The sequence below is a fragment of the Balaenoptera physalus genome (genome assembly GCF_965194825.1).
Source record: "Balaenoptera physalus genome assembly, chromosome: X".
NCBI lineage: Eukaryota > Metazoa > Chordata > Mammalia > Artiodactyla > Balaenopteridae > Balaenoptera > Balaenoptera physalus.
The window spans coordinates 69556813-69579244 of NC_138903.1; the positions used below are offsets into that span (position 1 = coordinate 69556813).

Genomic DNA, 22432 nt, shown 5'->3' on the forward strand with positions numbered 1-22432 from the left:
AAAACTACAGATCAATATCCTTGATGAACACAGATGTAAAAAATTCTCAACAAAATATTAGCAAACAGAACTCAAGAACACATTCAAAGAATCATAGAAAATGACCAGGGCTTCCCTGGTTGCACAGTGGTTAAGAATCCACCTGCCAAGGAAGGGGACATGGGTTTGAGCCCTGGTCCGGGAAGATCCCACATGCTGCGGAGCAGCTAAGCCTGTGCGCCACAACTACTGAGCCTACGCTCTAGAGCCTGTGAGCCACAGCTACTGAGCCCGCACGCCACAACTACTGAAGCCTGAGTGCCTAGAGCCTGTGCTCCAAAACAAGAGAAGCCACTGCAATGAGAAGCCCGTGCAGGGCAACAAAGAGTAGCCCCCACTCCCCACAACTAAAGAAAGGAAAGCCTGCATGCAGCAACAAAGACCCAACACAGCCAAAAATAAAACAAATTAATTAATTAATTAAAAAAAGAAAATGACCAAGTGGAATTTATCCCTAGGATGCAAGGATGGTTGAACATACGCAAATCAATAAATATAGTATATAACATTAATAGAATGAAGCATAGAAATCACATAATCATTTCAATAGATGAAGAAAAAGCATTTGACAAAATACAACATCCTTTCATGATAAAAACTTTCAACATATTGGGTATAGAAAGAGCATACCAACATAATAAAGGCCATGTGCAACAAACTCATAGCTAACATTATATTCAATGGTGAAAAATCGAAAGCTTTTCCTCTAAGACCAGGGACAAGACAAGGATGCCCACTCTCACCACTCTCATTCAGTTTAGTACTAAAAGTCCTAGATAGAGCAGTTAGGTAAGACAAAGAAATACAAGACATCCAAATCGAGAAGGAAGAAGCATAATTGTTGTTATTAGCAGATGATATGATTTTATATGTAGAAAATCCCAAAGACTCAAGTAAAATATGTTATAAGGAATCAACACATTCAGTAAAGTTGCAGGATATAAAATCAACATAAAGATATGAGTTGCATTTCTATACACTAATAATAAAACATCTGAAAACAAAACTATCCCATTCACAATAGCATCAAAAGCAATAAAATACCTAGGAGTTAATTTAACCAAGGAAGTAAAAGATCTGTACAAAAATAAATAAATAAATAACTACAAGACTTTGTTGAAAGAAATTGAAGATATAAACAAATGGAAAGAAATCCCATGTTCATGGATGCAAAGATTGTTAAAATGTCCATGCCACCCATATCTATCTGTAGATTCAACACAATCCCTATCAAAATTCCAATGGCATAATTCAAAATAAAATTCAAAATTCAGAAAAAACAATTCCAATGGCATAATTCAAATAAATAGAAAAAGCAATCCTAAAATTTGTATGGAACCACAAAAAAACCCAGAATAGCCAAAGCAATCCTGAGAAAGAACAAAGCCAGATATACCACACTTTCTGATTTCAAACTATACTACAAAGCTATAGTAATTAAAGCAGTATGGTATTGGTATAAACACAGACCCACAGACCAATGGAACATATTGAGAGTCCAGAAATAACCCTCCATATATGGTCAACTAATATTCAAAAACAGAGTCAAGGGAACCAAGAACACTCAATGGGGAAAGGATAGTCTCTTCAACAAATGGTGCTGAGAAAACTAGATAAACACAGGCAAAAAAAATGAAATTGGACCCCTATCTTACACCACTCACAAAAATTAACTCAAAATGTACCAGAGATCTGATACCATAAAACTTCTAAAAGAAAATGTAGGGAAGAAGCTCCTTGACATTGGTCATGGCAATGATTATTCACATATGACACCAGAAGCATAAACAACAAAAGCAAAAATCAACAAGTGGGACATCAAACTTAAAAGCTCCTGCTCAGAAAAAGAATCAAAATGATGAAAAGACAACCTACAGAATGGGAGAATATTTTTGCAAACCATATATCTGATAAGGGGTTAATATCCAACAAATATAAAGAACTCATAAAACTCAATAACAAAAAATCTGATTAAAAAGTGGGCAGAGGAACTAAACAGACATTTCTCCAAAGAAGACATCCAAATGCCCACCAGATAAATGAAAAGATACTCAACATCACTAATTGTCAGGGAAATGCAAAGCAAAGCCACAACGAGATATCACCTCACATCTTTTAGAATGGCTATCATCAAGAAGACAAGGGATAACACACACTGGCAAGGATGAGGAGAAAAGGGAACTGTTGGTGGGAATGTAAGTTGGTTCAGCCACTATGGAAAACAATATGGAGGTTCCTCAATAAATTAAAAATAGACCTACCAGGGAATTCCCTGGCAGTCCAGTGGCTAGGACTCCACGCTTCCACTGCAGGGGTCACGGGTTCAATCCCTGGTTGGGGAACTAAGATCCCACATGCTACATGGCAAAGCCAAAAAAAAAAAAGAAAAGAAAAGAAAAAAAAAAACTACCATATTACCCAGAAATTCCACTTTTCACTATATACCCAAACGAAATGAAAACAAAATATTGAAGAGATTCACTCTCACTTTTATTCTGGTATTATTCACAATAGCCATGATATGAAAACAACCTACGTACCCATAAGAGATGAATGGATAAAGCAGTTGTGGTATATATATACAATGGAATATTATTCAGCCATGATAAAGAAGGGCATCTTGCCATTTCTGACAACATGTATGGACCTTGAAGACTTTATGTTAAGTGTGATAAGTCAGACAGAGAAAGACAAGTACTATATAAAGACAGTAAGATGGTGGTTATCAGGGGCTGGGGACTAGGGGAATAGGACAGATGGTTAAGGGTGCAAACTTAGTAAATAGTAAATAAGCCTTTGGGATCTAATGCACAGTATAGTGAATATAGACAACAATACTGTTGTATAATTATCAAACTTGCTGAGATTAGAACTTAATTATTCCAATCACTAAAATGAAATGATGATTATGTAACGTGATAGAGGTGCTAACTATCATTACAATGTCAATAATATTAAACTATGTAAATGTATCAATATGTTGTACACCCTTAAATTTACACAATGTTATATGTGTAACAAATATATTTCAATTTAAAAATGTGCATTAAAAACACCAATTTTTGTAAAAAGCATAGGCTCAAATAAGCATTTGATTCAACCACAGGAAGAGACATTTGCCCACAGGTACGATTAGAAATTTAATATTTGTAATAATTTTCTGTCTTATGAAATTTTTCATTGAGATTTACATTTAAAATGTAACTGAGCTTTGTGCTCTTTAATTCTAGACACAGGAAATGCAGGAGACTGGAAAAACAGCTGCCTTTGGCAATAAGAAAATGCAAACCTGCCGTCTATGACAACATGGATGAACCTGGTGGACATTATGCTAAGTGAAATAAACCAGACGGAGAAGGACAAATATTACATGATTTCACTCATATGTAGAATCTTTCTTAAAAAGTTGAATTCATAGTAACAATAAGTAGAATGGTAGTTGCCAGAGGCTGGGGGGAGATGAAGGAGGAGATACTGTTTAAGGAGTACAAACATTCAGTTTTAAGATAAGAAAATTCTCGGGGGCTTCCCTGGTGGTGCAGTGGTTGAGAATCTGCTTGCCAATGCAGGGGATACAGGTTCGAGCCCTGGTCTGGGAAGATCCCACATGCCGCGGGGCAACTAGGCCTGTGAGCCACAACTACTGAGCCTGCGCGTCTGGAGCCTGTGCTCCGCAACAAGAGAGGCTGCGACAGTGAGAGGCCCGCACACCGCGATGAAGAGTGGCCCCCGCTCGCCACAACTAGAGAAAGCCCTCGCACAGAAACGAAGACCCAACACAGCCAAAAATAAATTAATTAATTAATTAATTAATTAATTAATTAATTTTAAAAAAATAATGTTAAAAATAAAGATAAGAAAATTCTGGAGATCTAATATACCACTTAGTGACTACAGTTAATAATAATCTACTGTATACTTGAAATTTGGTAAGAAAGTAAATCTTAAGAGTTCTCATAACACACACAAAAATGGTAACATGATAGGTAACTGACAGGTTTATTTTTTATTGTGGTAATCATTTCACATGGTAGACATATATCAAAACACCAAGTTGTATAACTTAAATGTATACAATATGTATTTGTCAAAAATAAATAAATAGAAAGGAAAAATACAAGCCAACACTAGTGAAGATTCTGAGAGGCTAATCACCATTTCTGAGGCCCTAGAAAGTAATCTACACACAACCATGATTTACCTTTCTCTCTTTGAACTAGTGTATGTTATAGAATTGTGCTAGAGCTTGAAGGGACTTTAAAGATTAATTTTTACTCTAATCACTCATTTTACATATAAATAAACTATGATCCAGGTTGGTGAAGCAAATTTTCCAAAGTCATACAGGTGATAATTAACAGAGAAGGAGGGTGCTTGAACTTATGTTCAATGTTCTTTTTTCTTATACCACAGCTACCTCTCAGTTAGTGCTTTATGTTTAAACATATCAGCAATGTTTACCCCCCACCAAATAAAGGATACTGATGGGTCAAAGCAGTGAACTCACCCCCTTGTGTTTCTGGGTACCAAGTCACTATTTAATATAAATGAGGACATGTGTTTGACAGAAAAGGAGAGCGGGGCAAAGGATATATACAGTAGTAATCCTGTGGGAAAATCAAAGAGCCAGGCAAGTAGCTCAACAGGTGTTGGCAGAATGGGTTCTACCAATTCCCCCTATTTTGGCAGAATGATGGAGTAAACAGGCAACATAGTATTGAGAAAAGAACAAGAAGCCTAGCTTCTTCCTTATCTATAAAATCTATAAAACAGGCATAATACCACCTATCTAAGTGACATGAATTTTGTAGAACATCTAGCACAGTAGGCTTAGTTTCTGTGAAACTTAGTTCCTATTCTTCTTCCCTTTCCTTTCCTCTCTAGAATTTCAATGCTCTCACATTCCAAAATGGGTAGGGTGGAGGGAAGAGGGAAACATCTGGTATTAGATTGGTTACTCTAATGATAGTAATCTCTATGATAAAGAAAATAATAAAATATATACAAAAATATTATATTATCCATACTTTGCCAACCAGAGTAGACAAAAAAAATCCCTTGTTATATAATAAAACTTAACATTTATTTAATACTTTTTATGTGCCAGGCACTATTCTAAGCACTTTATATGTTTAACTTATTTAACCCTACAAAGTGAGTACTATTAACATCCCCTTTTTAAAGACATGGAAACTGAGGCATAAAGGGGTTAAATAATTTCTCCAAGATCCCAAGCTGGTAAGTGACAGAGCCAGGATTCAAATCTAGGCAATATGACTTCAGAGGCTGATCTCTTAACTAATATTGTATAACAGTTTTTCTGAAAATGAGAGAAAAAATTTTAAAAATTATCATTTGCACCAATAGGTAAACTGTGTTCCAAACCTTCTAGCCCAAACCAACCCAGATCATAATTACATCTGCCAAATTATCTAATCCCCAAACTATAGTATAAAAAAGCAAGATAGAATATGTTTAAAAAGAGATTGAAAACTCCTAGAAATAATAGGTGGGCTCAGCAAGGTCACAGGAAATAAGATCAACACACACAAATCAAATGCATTTCTATACACTAATAATTAATATGCAGAAACAAAAATTAAAAACACAATACCATTGAAAGGGGTAGGGGATTAAGAGGTACAAACTACTTTGTATAAAATAAATAAGTTACAAGAATATATTGTGCAGCACAGGGAATATAGCCTCTATTTTATAATAACCACAAATGGAGCATAATCTTTAAAAATTGTGAATCACTATGTTCTACACCTGAAACTTACGTAATATTGTAAATCAACTATACCTCGATAAAAAATAAAGTGTAGGGCTTCCCTGGTGGCACAGTGGTTGAGAGTCTGCCTGCCAATGCAGGGGACACGGGTTCGAGCCCTGGACCGGGAAGATCCCACATGCCGCGGAGCAACTGGGCCCGTGAGCCACACCTACTGAGCCTGCGCGTCTGGAGCCTGTGCTCTGCAACAAGAGAGGCCGCTACAGTGAGAGGCCCACGCACCGCGATGAAGAGTGGCCCCCGCTTGCCACAACTAGAGAAAGCCCTCGCACAGAAACGAAGACCCAACACAGCCAAAAATAAATAAATAAAATAAAAATAAATAAATAAATAAATAAAGTGTAAAAAAACCACACACATTTATAATCACTCCAAAAATTAAAAACTTGGATATATACTTAACAAAACATGTACAATATCTGTATGCTGTAATTATAAAATGCTGATGAAAGAAATCAAAGGAGACCTCAATAAATAGAGACATACCATGTCCATGGATTGAAGTCTCGACATAGTAAACACGTCAATTCTCCCAAATTGATTTATAGGCTTAATGCAATTCCTTTCAAAAGGCTTTTACAGACATTAATAACCCTGTCCTAAAATTTATATGGAATGGCACCGGCCCTAGAATGTTGAAAACAATCTCGACAAATAATAAAGTGAGAGGGATTACTCTTTCCAACTTTAAGCCTTACTATGTAACTACAATAATCAAAACAATGCGGTCCTGGTAAAGAGATAAACACATAGATCAATGGAACAGAATAGAGGACCAAGTAGATCCACACAAATAGTAACTGATGTTTGAAAAAAGTACAAATCAAATTCAATGGAGGAAGGATATCATTTTAAACGAATGGTGCTGGAGCAACTAGACATCCATTGATAAAAAATAATGAACTTCCACCTAAACTTCAAACCTAAACTTCTCCCAGTTTACCAACCCAGCACCTGTGCTTACGCTATTCCCTTAGCCTTATGCCTAACCTCTGCCATTTCAGCTTGTCAATATCCGTCTTATCCTTGGAGGCATAGCCTAAAACCATTCTTTTTCATGAAATCTTTCTCAATCACTTCAGCTAAAAGTAAATCCTCCTGTTTCACTTCTTATCGTGGTCCTTGTATTAGTTATCTGTGCATGTCTCTGATCTAAGATTACAAGCACTTTAAGGATAGAGATTAACATCTAATGTATCTTGTACTGACCTAGCTCAGTCCCTTGGAAGCAAAAGACCCTCAAGTATTTGCTTAATTAATCTGGTCCCACCTTTCCCAAAATATCCAACCATAATTCATACTCCTCCAGGGCATACATTTTCCACTTAAAATCAGAGAAGCCTTCTTTTCTGTCCTATGCAAATATCCTCTCATCTGTAATGTTCCACCTTTCAAGTTATAATTAATCCTTCAAAGTTCATCTCAAAAGTCACTTATTCCTTAAAATCTCTCAGTGTTTCTCTTAATCAGTTTCACCTCTCCTTCCTGCCTTAATGCCCATTACTGTATTTCCCTTAAATCACTTAGTCTATGTCTGCTTTAGACAGAACATTTGTGCCTCCTCCACCAAATTCATATATTGAAAACCTAATATCCAATGTGATGGTATTAGGATGTGGTACCTTTGGGGAAGTAAACTAGTGACTTTATATAAGAGGCCTGAGAAAGTTCCCTTGCCCCTTCCTCCATGTGAGGTATCTATGAACCAGAAAGCCAGTTCTAACCTGACACCAAATCTGCTGGTGCCTAATCTTCGACTTCTCAAACTCCAGAACAGTGAGAAATAAATTTTGTTCATAAGCCACCTCGTCTATACTATTTTGTTATATCAGCCCAAAAGGACTGAGACAATGCCTTGTACTATAATCATAGTCCAGCATCTGTCTAAACCTCCCCAAAGAGTAAAATTCTTGACAGCAAGGACTGCCCTGAACATTAGAAAAGGTTTTGCATATATTTGGTGTTCAAGTATTTGCTGAATTGAATAAAAATTATTTTTAGTATTCAATCTTCCAAAACCATTGAGAATATAAATTCCATAGTAAGTTTGATAGGGAATATTGATCAAATCTGCAATTTTCTTCTTATGACTTACAAGATATCATTTCTGATTCTCATTTCAAGATATCATTACTGCCTCTCTAAACCTTGCCTTCTTAGTTTCTTATATTGTTTTTTCTACCCTGACTCACCCTTGATGAAATGCTAACAGTTCACTCAAATTCTATCCTGGGATTTCTTCTCTGTTTTCATGCTGTCCCTGCAATCTTACTTACCCATATACTAATTACTGCCAAATCTTTATCTCTAACTTACGTCTTTCACCTGAGCTCCTGGACCACATTTTCAACTACCTAATGGACATCCTTCCCCTCTACCTAGATGTACCACAGATGGAGAGTTCCCAAATCACATTCATTATCCTTCCATCACAAGTTTTCTATATTCTCCCTCTCCTCAATTTTGTTACTAATAGTTTTACTCTTCCTCTTTTATGCCCCACATCCAACCAAACTGTATTATTCATCTCACCTCCAAAATTTTGCTTGAATCAATCCAGTTATGTCCATTTCTATTGCTACTACCCCCACACTCATCATCTCCTGTCTATACCTACAGTAAGAGCCTTCCCTCTGATTTCCCTGCCTGCCTCCTCCATTCTCTCTCCTCTCCAATTTATCCTATATTCTGCTACCTGAGCTATCTTTTCAAAATAAAAATCCAATCATATAATTTTCCCATTCAAAATTACCCAATGGTTCTTCAGTACCTATAGGATAAAATCTAAATTCATTAGTGTAGAACAGAGGTTGGCTAACTTGGGTTCATAGGCCAAATGCAGCTCACCACCTATTTTTGCAAATACAATTTTATTAGAAAACAACCATGCTCATTCATTTACATATTATCTAGAGCTGTTTTTACACTACCACAGAGTGGAGTAATTGCAACAGAGACCAAATGATCCAGAAGGCCAAAAAAAAATTGACTATCTGGCCCTTTATCCAAAAATTTTGCTGACTCCTGGCATGGACAGTTCAGAATAATTGGACCCCAACCTCCCTTTCCAGTTTCATCTCCCACCACAAACTCTAGGCTCATACAAGGGGTTCTATTATGGCAACTAGGAAATATATATTACTTACTTTGCTGAGACTTTTGTGGAAAGGGCACTGGATTTGGAGACAAAGAACAGGTCCTGAAACTTAAGTTTAGATACTAAAAAAGCACCCCACTACAGTTGCATGTGAGCTAGATAATCTTTTTGTGATGATAACTCAAATACCAGATCTTTAATCTATGAGTCATTATTATCACTATCAACATTAGTATCAGCATGTGTGATCCAATATCATAATTACAAGTTACATTTGCATAACATTTTAAAGCTTATAAAGTAATTCCAAAGACATCTCATTTGAGTTCACAGTAATCCTGTGAGATCTGAAGGCAAGCATTTTCTTCAATTTGTAAATGAGGAAATTAAAGTCCAAAGAAACTGTCTTGCCTAACATCAATACATAGCAGACCCTTGGTTCAATCCAGGTCTCTTGATTCTAGTTCAACAATCTTACTTTTCAATGCTGTCTATTTAATGACATTATAGAAAATATATAATGAGCCTGAAATAGGAAATAACTATAACATCAAAAATTCTACATTATATTCCTCAATCTTCCCTCTACCTGCAAAAGACACTGAACAAAATCGGCAGGGACTCTGGTATCTACTAAATTGGGTTTTACTGGAAAGTTCACCAAGAATCAAAGAGTTGGTTTGAGATGGCCACATCAGAGTTGTTAAACCACTCTTCTACTCCACTCATTCTCTATTTACAGTGGACAAAAATCTGTTTGTTTTAAAATTATTGTACACTGGCATGGAATTTTGAACTGGTGTTAGAAAATGTTTGTAGACCAAAACAAAAGATTTTCAATTCAACAGACTAAGAACATCCAGAAAAGCCCTTAAACACAATTAATAACAAATTGTTGTAGGTTGACCATGTGTTTTTAAAAGATTTATAAGAACACATGTTGAAAGAATCAAAACCTATCTGGGACTGAAAGAGTAAATATCAGTTAGGACTGAAAAAGAAAAAAGCGGCCCTGCAATTAATCAGGCTGGGAGGACAGACACAGATAAAGCCAGCTGAAAAGTTAACAGGAAACACTGTTTTTCCCAAGGTCATGCAGCAATTGTAAAATATCATAGCGACCCCTTCTTTGGGTGATTACAGCTTTCTTACCAATGATGCTCCCATCCTCACTTTGGCATTTTCATTTATTACTGGAGCGAGATACCCAATTCCTAAACCACCCTGCTTCATGACCGCACCCAACCCTTAGTTAATCCCCACTTCTCTCAATTTACCTCAGAATCAGCCACCAATCCAGAACTAATCCTGGCTTCCTTCAGACACTCCTCAAAATTCTTCAGTGGTAAGCCAAAATTTACTGAAGACACTTCCCTCCTCCCTCTTGCCCAGAGGCCTTCCACGGTGCCTCAGGAGTACACTCCCTCACTATGAGTCAATAAATTTGATTTTGTCAAACTACAGGCTTGTTCCTGGTGGTCTTTGTTTGATGAGACTTGCACAAGGTAAGTTATTTTGAATTACCCTACACATTCAGCAGTTTAGTACTGACCAAAGCCCTCCCCGCTACAAAACAAAAAAAACAAAAACAAAAAACACTTGAACTGGACTTCCCTGGTGGCGCAGTGGTTAAGAATCAGCCTGCCAATTCAGGGGACACGGGTTCCAGCCCTGGTCCGGGAAAATCTCACATGCTCCGGAGCAACTAAGCCCGTGCACCACAAGTACTGAAGCCCACGCGCCTAGACCCCGTGCTCCACTACAAGAGAAGCCACTGAAATAAGAAGCCCGTGTACTGCAACAAAGAGTAGCCCCTGCTTGCCACAACTAGAGAAAGCCTGTGCGCAGCAACGAAGAGCCAACGCAGCCAAAAAAAAAATTAATTAATTAATTAATTAAAAACACAGAAAACACTTGAACCTAAACCAGAAAATCACTAACCACAAGAAACTTTCACTGCCAATAAGGATGAATAACTCACTGATTTCTACTGCTTATATCACAGGAAATATCTGATCAATGATGCTAAGAGATAATAGCATCTACCATATCTTTGCCTGCCAAAGCCAGGAAACTACCATATCTGCTGGGAAAAAGAGTATATCATCGTGCTCGCTTCGGCAGCACATATACTAAAATTGGAAGGATACAGAGAAGATTAGCATGGCCCCTGCACAAGGATGACACGCAGATTTGTGAAGCGTTCCATATTTAAAAAAAAAAAAAAAAGAGTATATCATCAACTTGGCATCAAGCTCCAGATAAAAACCAGATGTGTACAAATTGGTGATATTATTCGATTTTTAACACAAATGAGTCACGTAACTCTTGAGCAATTTTATCTGTCACCTACAATCTAATAATATGCTATACAAAGTGTTCATGAAATCCTTGTGTAATTTGCTAACTTTTAATTTTTAAACTTTAATACAGATTATATAAAAAGTAGAATATTTACAATTCTTCTGCAACTGGCATTGATAGATAAACTGAATTAATTGTTTTAAATATAGGTCAAGCTAACTTCATATCCATAGAAGCCATAAACAACCCAGAGAGTTTAAAGGTGCCTCTTTACCAGTAATGCTTTGGAAATAGCAGGTCTAGCTATTTTAAATAATAATCTCAACCCCTTTGCTAGGCCAGCCCTATGAGAGGAATGAAGGACAAAGGACATTATTACCAAAAGCATGTTCTAATATGATGCCTATAGCATCAAGAAATGTTTTAAAATCCACTAAAACAACTTCATAATAATAAAGCAAAGTTGTGACCTTCTAAGAAATAGTAGCTACATACCTACCTCAAAGACAAACCTCAGGAATGTGGGGGTAGGGTAGAGGATGAAGCAGGGAGAGGGGTGCTTTCAGCAAAAGCTTAAGACAATCAAAACAGTACCAGGCTCAACCAATAATTGCTAACCAAATAAAAGACTTAAGGCTTTATACACACAAGGCAGAAAGGATTATTGTTCACAGATCAGACTTCTTACACCACACCCATCACCATCAACATCATCTTCAAAAACAGTTTTTCAGGAAACAAGCTGTATTTAAAGAGGGCTAAAATATTCTTGGATTAGTCTTTTCTCTTTTACAAAAAAGTCAATTGATTAACATTTGTAGTTTTATTTTTAAATTTTAATTAAAAAATAGAATAATAGCATATATACGACCTTATGATTGGTTAAAATGCAGTTGAACATATCAATCAGCTCCTATAGGTAGAGAGGACAATAACAGACCAAGAAAATACTCTGTCAAGAACGTTGGAAATTGACTCATGAAATTCAGTGTTAACTCCAGATTTAAAATGACTAGTGTTTTCTGTGTGAAACTTGGTTTGGGATTTCCCAAAATAGCTCTAACAACAAATTAATATAAAGTCTTAAAAGAAGCCAGAAAAAAAGGGCAAAAATGAATTTTAATAAAACCTGAAAACTGTAGTAGAAGCACAACAGAATTATTTCTTTCATGGATTTGATGCTACTATGAATCAAATTATATCTCTGAAACCTTAACCACACAGAGTAACAGCTTCACAGTCTTTAAGGCTGATGTCATTCCCACCCCTTAACACCCATCCACAGTACAATTTAAGTAAACCTAGTAAGTCCTACAGGCTATTGGTATTCATGGTCATTGAATGTCTTATTGCTAGGATAATATCATATAAGATATGGCAAAGAAACAATATTTCTAACTCCATTCAGGCTTTCTGCAAAGTTCACTTAATATAATTTGGGAATAAATATCCTAAATTTTTATTTTACTATCTTCTTCTAAACCATTTAATTTGATTTGGTTATTATACACAGACATTTTAGACTGCCTTTTCCTCCAAATAAACAAATCTAAACTGTTTTACAGCTTCCCTTTGTGAACTATAAAGTTCTATTTCTATAAGGTACTGGGTAAAATGTATAGAACAAATACTAAAAGATCCTTTTAGAATACTCTGGTGCATGTTGAAAGAAAAAGCTAAAGAAATGACAAAGAATAATGAGGAAAGGAAAAAAGTGTTCTTAATAGGATTAAACAGAAATTATTTTTTCATTATATTTTACATGATCATACTAAGACACAAAAAAATCTACTTTCTTTCAAATAAAGGAACTAAAATTATTATCCTAATATTAATACAATATTGATTCCAGAAATGGATACAAGGGGCTAGAAACTCATACAAGCTATATAAAACCATAAAAATGCCTTTAAAAGGGATGCTTCTGTTTCCATGTGGCAGCAATCATAGCACTTCCATTCATTTAATATTTAGTGAGCACTCACAATGTAGCACATACAAAAGACTCTGAGTTTATATTCCAGTTCTAATTACTTGCAGGTGTGACAAGAATCCCTTGCTCCTCTCCAGATACAAGAAAGTAATAACTTTAGAAGCAACTTGCTTCATGCATAATTATCAAGTACAAAAAGGAGGAAGGTGAAGTGGAGGGAAGCAGGCAACAAAAAGCAAGGCTTGGCCAAAGTGTGATGCATGGGCAAGAGATGAGAACTACATAAAATCAGAGGGAGGATGACAAATATTCCTGGCAGAAACCCAGCCAACCTCAACCAAATAAAGTTTACCTTAGAGTACTTTCTTTCAATTTACATTTACATATTAACAAGAGGTAGATTTCCCACCTCCAAGTGAATTCTGGCTTTAAGTTGACATATAACCATACAATGGCCAATAAGTCAAGAGCCAATCAATGCTAAATGGAAGCTTATGGCAACAGATAAATATTAATTTGGCTACAGAGTTAATACAAGCCTCCTGAGTTATATAAGTTGTAAATTACAGGCCTACTATGTAAATTACAGGACATTGCTATATGTCAATTGTACTAAAGATAAAAGGGGTATAGAAAGGTTTAGTCTTACAGCATCATGCCCTTGACTCAGTTTAGAAATACAAGCATGTACATTTGTTCCTTGGGTATAATGTTAAGTCTCAAACTAAAATGAACAAGCCATCTTGCTGCCATTTCTATGGATAATTTTATGAAAATTGTTTAGAATGTGATAATTAGGACAATTTCTGAAACTTTTACCATGATGGGTAATAACTATAATACTAGTTCTTCTAAATATTCATTTCAAACAGACATGAAACAGATTTTTAAAATTATTTCTGTACTGACAAACTCTCAAAGCAGAGTTGTACCTGTATGAAATTATATTTTCAAGTTTTAATGTGACCACTACAAAGTTTCCAAAACAACGACTAATTTTTAAAGGGATGAAGAAATAACAATACGTAGTGATTATAGTGCAAGATCTCAAACAATACTACAAATATTAATTACATATGCCCTAGGATTTCTTTGAGTGGCATTAGGTATTAATACTGTTTTGAAAGAAAAAGACTCACAGACATAGAAAACTTATGGTTACCAAAGGGGATGGTGGGGGGAGGAGGGAAGAAAAATCAGGAGTTTGGGATTAACATATACACACTACTATTTATAAAACAGAAAAACAACAAAGACCTACTGTATAGCACAGGGAGCTATATTCAATATCTTATAATAACCTATAATGGAAAAGAATCTGAAAAAGAATAGATATACATATATATGTTACTGAATCACTGTGCTGTACACCTGAAACTAACACAACATTGAAAATTAACTATACTTCAATTTAAAAAAGTTAAAAAAAAGAATAAGACAGGGACTTAATATGAAAAGTACTGTTTTGAATTTAGTTCAATTTTTTTCCTCTGATTTAATTTGACACAATGCAAAACCAACTTGATTAGTCAAGCATACAGCTAATGAGGTGGCATGACTGGAGCTTAGACCTGTAATAATGTAAATATAGGCATTGTTGCTCTTGCCCTATAGGAATTTGGAAATTCATTCCTGGTAAATTTAAGTACACATATATTTAAAGTATTACAGCTGTTAGTCTGGAGAATGTAATCTGGGAATTAACTCCCAAATTCCATTCCCATGCTCCCTCTCCTCCATTTCATTAAATTATTAAATAACATTGCTGATTAACTGCACAAAAGATGGGAACATTTGAATAAATAATCCAATATAGGAGAGAGTCCAGATAAGGTCAGAATTTTATTGGTTTTGGCCAAAGACAATTGTAAAACTTTCATTGGAAAGAAGTGGCACAAAGTGATCTTTAAAGTGAGTTACTAAAATCATAATAGGAAAAGCTAAAGGCAGTTTCTAAGTACAAAAATTGGAAACATTCCAGGTTAAGTATATAAAGTGAATCATTAGGCAATATATTATTACCAAATTATGCACCTATCCAGAGGGCTGCTTACGGATTCCCACACTGGTCTAGATCTGCACTGTCCATTGGCTATATGCAGTTACTGAATGTCAAATTACTTAAAGTTCCATAAAATTAAAAACTTAGACCTCAGATACAATAGCCACATGTGACTAGTGGCTACTGTTTTGGATATCACAGGATAGAACCTTTCCATTATCACTGAAAGTTCTATTGGGTAGCACTATACTATATAAAATACCAGTTAAAATGAGTGCCAAGAAATAACTGGTACAATTCCAACTATACTGAATAAAATTTTAAACGTGGGACATATCTATTTACGATAAAAATTCTACAGAGTAGGAATAGGGACGTCTCTGGTGGTCCAGTGGTTAAGAATCCACCTTCCAATGCAGGGGATGCAGGTTCGATCCCTGGTCGGGGAACTAAGATCCCACATGCTGCGGGGCAACTAAGCCTATGTGCCGCAACTACTGAGCCCATGCACCACAATTACAGAGCCCACACGCTTTGGAGCCCGTGCACCGCAACTAGTGAGCCCCCGAGCTCTGGAGCCCGCACACCACAACTAGAGAGAGCCCACGCAATGCAATGAAAGATCCCGCGTGTCACAAATAAGACCCGACACAACCAAAAATAAAATAAATTTTTTTTAAAAATGGAAGTAGGAATAGAAGGGAACATCCTCAACCTGATAAAGAGCATCTACAATCATACTTAATGGTGAAAGATTGCCTGCTTTCCCTCTAAGATCAGGAATAAGGCAATAACATCCAGTCTTACCACTTCAATTCACCATTGTACTTGAGGTACTAGCAGTTCAAGGCAAAAAAAAAAAAAAAAAAAAAAGCACTATAAGGCATAAAAGATTACAAAGGATAAAGTGAACCTGTCTTTATTTGTGGACAACATGATCATCCATGTAGAGAATCCCAAAGAATCTCAAAAAAGAAAAAAAAGGCTATTAGATCTAGTTAGTGAATTCTGGCTTAGCAATATACAAAAAATAACAAAACTGTTTGTGTTTACTAACAACAACTGGAAACTGAAATTTAAAAATATACAATGTAAAATAGCATCAGAAACCCTTAGGGAAAAATTTCACAAAACATTGCTGTGAGAAATTTAAAAAGACCTAAATAAATGGAGAATTTTACTATGTTCCTGGAATGAAAGGCTCAATGTTAAGATATTAATTTTCCCCAAATTGATCTTCAGATTCAATGTAATCCCAAACAAAATCTCAGTTGCTTCTTTTTATAGAAATTGAGAAGCTAATTCTAAAATTATACATTGCTAGTAGGAATACAAAATGGGATAGCTACTTTTGAAATAATTTGATAGTGTCTTAAAGTTAAACCTGCACTTACCATATGATCCAACAATACACTACCTAGCTATTTACCCAGAGAAATGAAAACAGATGTTCATGCAACAACCTGTACAAGAATATTTATAGGCCTTTATTTATAATAGCCAAAATCTGGAACAACCCAAATGTCCATCAATAGATGAATGGACAAACAGAATCCAGTGTATCTATACAACAGAATACAACTTGGTGAAATGATATGCATGAATCAAAAAAGAATTAGGTCTAAGTGAAATCAAACAGACACAAAAGGCTACATACTATATAATTTCATTTAGATGACATTCTAAATAAGGCAAAAGTACAGTAATAGATAAGTGGTTTCCAGGGATTGAGGAATAGGGGATTGACTGCAATGAGGCATGAAAGAAATTTAAGGGGTGATAAAAATGTTCCATATTTTTATTGTGTTGGTGGTGGTTATACAAATGTATTCATTTGTCAAAACTCATTGAACTGCACACTTAAAAAGGCAGAACTTGGGAATTCCCTGGCGGTCCAGTGGTTAGGACTCAGGGCTTTCACTGCCAGGACGGGTTCGATCCCTGTTGGGGGAACTAAGATCCCACAAGTCATGTGGCGCGGCCAAAAAAAATGGGGGGAGAACCTTTTTATGCGAATCATACATACACCATAATATACTTGACTTAAAAAATAAAAGTGATGTGGCTAATCCTTTATCTTTTGAGTTCTAAGTGTAGATCTGTTATAAAAGGAAGTATTGGTAACATCTGACCATGAAATGTTTTTTTTTTTTCCCTTTGGCCGCCCCACACAGCTTGTGGGATTTTAGTTCCCCAACCAGGGATTGAACCTGGGCTCTCAGCAGTGAGAATGTGGAGTCCTAATCACTGGACCGCCAGGGAATTCCCCATGAAATAGTTTAGAAATAGACTGGAAGGCAAGCAGTGCAACGTATGCCAGTCACATACTTCTCTGGGCTTTGGATTTTTCTGCTGTAAACAGGGGTTTGCAACCCAGTTTCCCAAATCTGTTCCCAGGAAACTTTCAGAATGTTACAGGTGTTCTGGGAGAAGGGTTTCCACTGTCAAATTACTTAGATAATGCTCCCCTTAAGGTGATTCACAATGCATTTCAGCGTATGAAAGGATCTGAGCAGTCCTACATGCATTCATTTGTTTCTGTATTTTTTTAAACTCAGTGTTTCCCACATTTACTTGACCAAGGAACCCTTTTATCAAGAAACAGTGTTGCTAAAAGTTCTTTCTAGTGCTAAGATTCTTTGATAAAACCTTCAAGACTTACCTTCATGATTAAGTTTTATTTATACAGGGAAACTATAAAACTGATTTTAAAGTAGCTATGGAAAGCTGTACCCCACAATGAGAAAACTGTCTCAAATAACAAATTTTAAAAGATTTTCTACTCATCTTGTTTACTTTCATAGTCAACTCCCCTGAGTTTTTATCAGATTCTGAATTCTAAATATGTTTAACTTAAGTATCTTGACTAGTATATACTACATGAAAATACATCATGATTGAGTTATCTCTATTTCAATAGCTCCTCCCCAAATAACATGGCAGATTTAAGAATGTGAAAGCATCAGTGACAGGGACACTAAAATTCCTAAGCAATTACCATTATGAATAACAAAATGATTAAGTCAGAATGTAAAGCATTTACTGTACAAAACCAACAGAAGTTTGAATGTATATGCATAGTAGAAAGAATTTTTTAAAAGAGAAGGAAAGAGGGACTTCCCTGGTGGTCCAGTGGTTAAGACTCCATGCTCCCAATGCAGGGGGCCTGGGTTCGATCCCTAGTCAGGGAACTAGATCCCACATGCCACAACTAAAGATCCCACAAGCGGCAATGAAGATCCCACGTGCCACAACTAAGACCGGGTGCAGCCAAATAAATAAATATTTTAAAAAAAAAGAGAGAAAGAGAAGGAAAGAAAGAATAAAGAAATATTGAAAACCTAATACTCTACAGGCTGTGCTTCACATGTGACCACTGAAGGAAGTATAAAGCATATAAACAATGTTGATAGTATGACTAAGACTATTATATCTTTTGAACATAAATAAATGCATGAAAAATAAAAGCTATCTCAATTTAATTCAATAAATTAATTATGAATAAAGCTAAAGGGAAAAGTGAACACCAGAAAATTCTGGATGGTAAACAAACTGCCCCTGAAAATGGAAAAAAAAAAAAAAGTTAAAAACACCATGTCCAATTAGACCCAACCCAGTAGTCTACTTTTTCCAGTAATATCCAGGCTATGGAAGAGTAGTGTTAGCAATATATATCAAATAATCCAATTTATCTTAATAACACTTATGAATCTTTATCAATGACTTCATCTAAATATTTTTAAAAATTATTTCTAGTCTAAATTTATTTAACCTCTTTGGGTAAATAAGTTCTATAAGCTAATTATATAAAATAGTATTTCTTTAAAAAGGTAATCTTATTTTTCAATTTGAATTTAAGGCATATTCTCTAGGCACCAGGCACTATATAAAATAATGTAATTTTTCAGAAGAGTGAGAAAATAGGAAAATAGGAAAAGAGTGGCAGTTACTCATCTAGCTGCTTGGTTCTATACATTCTTTGCAAGAATTAACTTTAGTATAAATGGTTTTGTTAGCTAGATCTCCTCGGGAACCACTACTATTATTTCTTCATAATGGTCTGGCCAGAGATGACCCAGGAATAATATGAACGGGACATGTGAATTTCAGTAAACTACAAGTGGGAAGGGTGATTTTTTTTCTTTTAATAAAGACATAAAATTTATTACATCATTATAAGTTTGGCAAGCAGCTATAAGCATAATGTACTTTTGCTTCCTTCTGAAATCTATCTTTACATAGTTCCCTGAAAAATCTTTGAGCTCAGCACAGAAGTATGTAAATAGACATCCATATGGTAAAAAACACCTGAAATATATAAAAAAGGAAATGCTTCTGCTAAGAGGAAAGAAAGAAAGAAAGAAAGAGAGAGAGAGAGAGAAGGAGAGAAGGAGAGGAGAGAAGGAGAGGAAAGGAGAGAAGGAGAGAAAGGAAGAAAGGAAGAAAGAAAGAAAAGAAAGAAAGGAAGAAAGGAAGAAAGGAAGAAAGAAAGAAAGGAAGAAAGGAAGAAAGGAAGAAAGAAAGAAAGGAAGGAAGAAAGAGAGAGAGAGAAAGAAAGGAAGGAAGGAAGAAAGAAAGAAAGGGAGGGAAGACAGGAGAGGAGAGGAGTGGGGGAGAGGGAGGGGAAGGGGAAGGGAGAGAAGGAGGAGGGGAGGAGGAGGGGAGGGGGAGGGGGAGGAGGGGAAGGGGAGGAGGAGAGGAGAGGAGGGGAGGGGAAGGGAAAGAAAGAAAATGAATTTTAAAAAAAGGTTACCTTTTACAAAACCATGATTATATTTGCTTTACATAAAAATGCTTTAAAAAATCTGGACCAACCATGAAACTCTTCAAGAATGTAAGCAGTTTGTTTATTCTTCAAATTTAATTCTGGTACGTATTTTTGGCTGTGTAATGAGTTCAGGAAGGAACAAATTAAGTATATGTTTATAACTCATATGGACATTACTCACCCACATTTGGAGGTTTCACATAATTTACAGGTAGTTCTGGAGGTCTGCCTCTATGTAGAGCTGCAAAAGCAGAGCCATTCCATAGTGTACTCTTAGAGTCTATACAAAAAGATTCAAAAGTTAGTCAAGGCATAGAACAGTTTTTTTTAACTGTACCCCAGAGGCAAATGTCTGTTTTCAATTTTATTTATTGAAATACATTTTTAACTATTAAAACCACAATAAGAAATAACATGCATATGCTTAAAAGTGTTATAATCTATATTATGATAGGTAAACACCAATGCCTTAATATTATCATCAGGATGTTTTATTTCCATGCTGATATAGAACCAAAGCTTTTATTATACATATATTTGAATCTTATGTAAATATGTCATGGATTAATAAGGTTTTAAGTTTACATTGGTCCCCTTCTTGATCTTTAGGCTTATACACATCTTCTCATATAAAACTGTATAAGCAAGGAAATGAATACAGCACAAGTATGCCAGGTAAAATTCAGAAACATTTATACTTCGTGTATGCTCATGTTATGGAGCGCCTGCCAGCTGTGCCATGACAGGTAACACTGCATATCAGATGATAATTGAGTAAAAATAGTTGTGTTTTTTATCTTTAATGTTTATGTCAAAAAATTCAAGCAAATACAAAATATTCCTAATAATTCAACTTTGAAACAAAAATATTCTACTACTCTCTTGAAAGGTTTCAAATTAACTGAATTGAAGAATTTCCTTAAATTATAAAATGAGATATTTAAAAACTGATATCATTTATGTAACTATTTATATTTGTAAATTAGGATTTTTAAAACATTATGCTAAAAAAACAAAACATAGAAATAAATTGGTTGCTAGACCTGAAGTATTTAATTCACTAAGGCATCCTAAACGCCTAATTTCACATTTTTATGTTCAGAAAATTCTATCTATATAATTTACATATGGTGGTTCCGTGTAAAACTTTGGGAGAAATCTGTAAAAGAATGAAAAATAGTGGAGTAGAGAAACTGTTACTGAATGCTGATGGATTGATTTTTTTTTAATATTTTTAGTTATAAACATAGTTACATATCATAATTTTCATTTACCTGTTATGAAGTACCCAATGTGATTAGGATGATATCAAGACTCAAAGATTAAGAACATCAAAATGCAATGAAAGAATACTTTATGTATTTATACTGTACTAATCAGAGCAGCGATCTTTTGAGATTTCTATTCCACAGGATTACAAAGAGATTTTATATTCTTTACCTCTACAGTATTCACTGTTTTACAGAAAAGGGCTCCATTTAGGCCTCTAAAAATGTACTTGTACACTAGGAAAATAAAAACAAGATTGGCAAGATAAGAAAAACTAAAAGAAAATTAGTATTTAGAAAAGCATGGGAACATTTAATTAACATAAAATTATACTACTCTCGACTCCTTCCTCTAAAAACTGTAAAAATCTTACCTTTGGCATCCCGTAACAGAGACTGCCGACCAACACCTAGTAATGTCTGTACCCCAGGAACACTCTGAGGGATCTCCTTATCTAGTAAGGGACCAATCCGCTCACAAATTTTAAGGAGGTAGTCTGGAGGAATGTGTGCATTGGCTGCCACCTAAAAAGCATAAGTAAAATACAGGAAAACAAATTTGGTTTAAAAATATTAATCTAGTCCATTACCAAACTGTTCCATCATGGAAAAAAGTACAATTTTAAAACACACAAGGAAAATAACATTTTAAATGCTTAATACTTCAACCAAATTTAAGAAACAGCTACAAAAATTAAGCATCATTTAAACAAATGATAACATGTAAATGACATGGCAGTTTAACTTACTTTTTCGTGCCTTGATTAAATCATTTGCTTAGCTGCTAATCTAATGCAATAAGCATTACAAAACAGCAAAAAGGAGCATGCCTAAAAATCAAAGAAGTACAAAGATGATGGGTAAACTCTACTAGTACTTGATCAGCAGTGATCAAGAATCAGAGAATCTAGATTCTATATAAATGATAAGAATGCAAACAAAAGGTATTACTTGCACCAAACTCTCACTTAAGTCCCTTTAGGATTAACAGGACACATTTGCTTAATTAAAGCAGAACTCTTTCTCCTAAAAAAGTTAATTGGTTTTCAAAAGAGTGTCAAATTAATGCTTATTTTAAATACCATGTTCTAAACAAGCTATGTACTCAAAATTCATTGAAACATTAACTCATTTTTTTTCCTCCAAGTGCTTTATTTATTTATTTTAACATTAACTCATTTTTAAAACACAAGTAAATTTCTGAAGATGATTAACAAATGTAGATAG

The 22432-nt window shown here is 35.1% G+C and overlaps 1 protein-coding gene across 6 annotated transcripts in view; it reads right to left on the reverse strand.

Annotated features, from left to right (window-relative positions):
• BRWD3 (bromodomain and WD repeat domain containing 3) overlaps positions 1-22432 on the reverse strand; it is a 115077-nt gene that overhangs the window by 80759 nt on the left and 11886 nt on the right. For all 6 annotated transcript variants that reach the window (XM_082447349.1, XM_082447352.1, XM_082447350.1 and 3 more), the window contains 2 exons: positions 21580-21730; positions 20119-20217 (listed from right to left, as the gene is read on the reverse strand). In XM_082447349.1, the coding sequence (XP_082303475.1) occupies positions 20119-20217; positions 21580-21730 (250 nt within the window). The remainder of the gene's footprint in view (positions 1-20118; positions 20218-21579; positions 21731-22432) is intronic.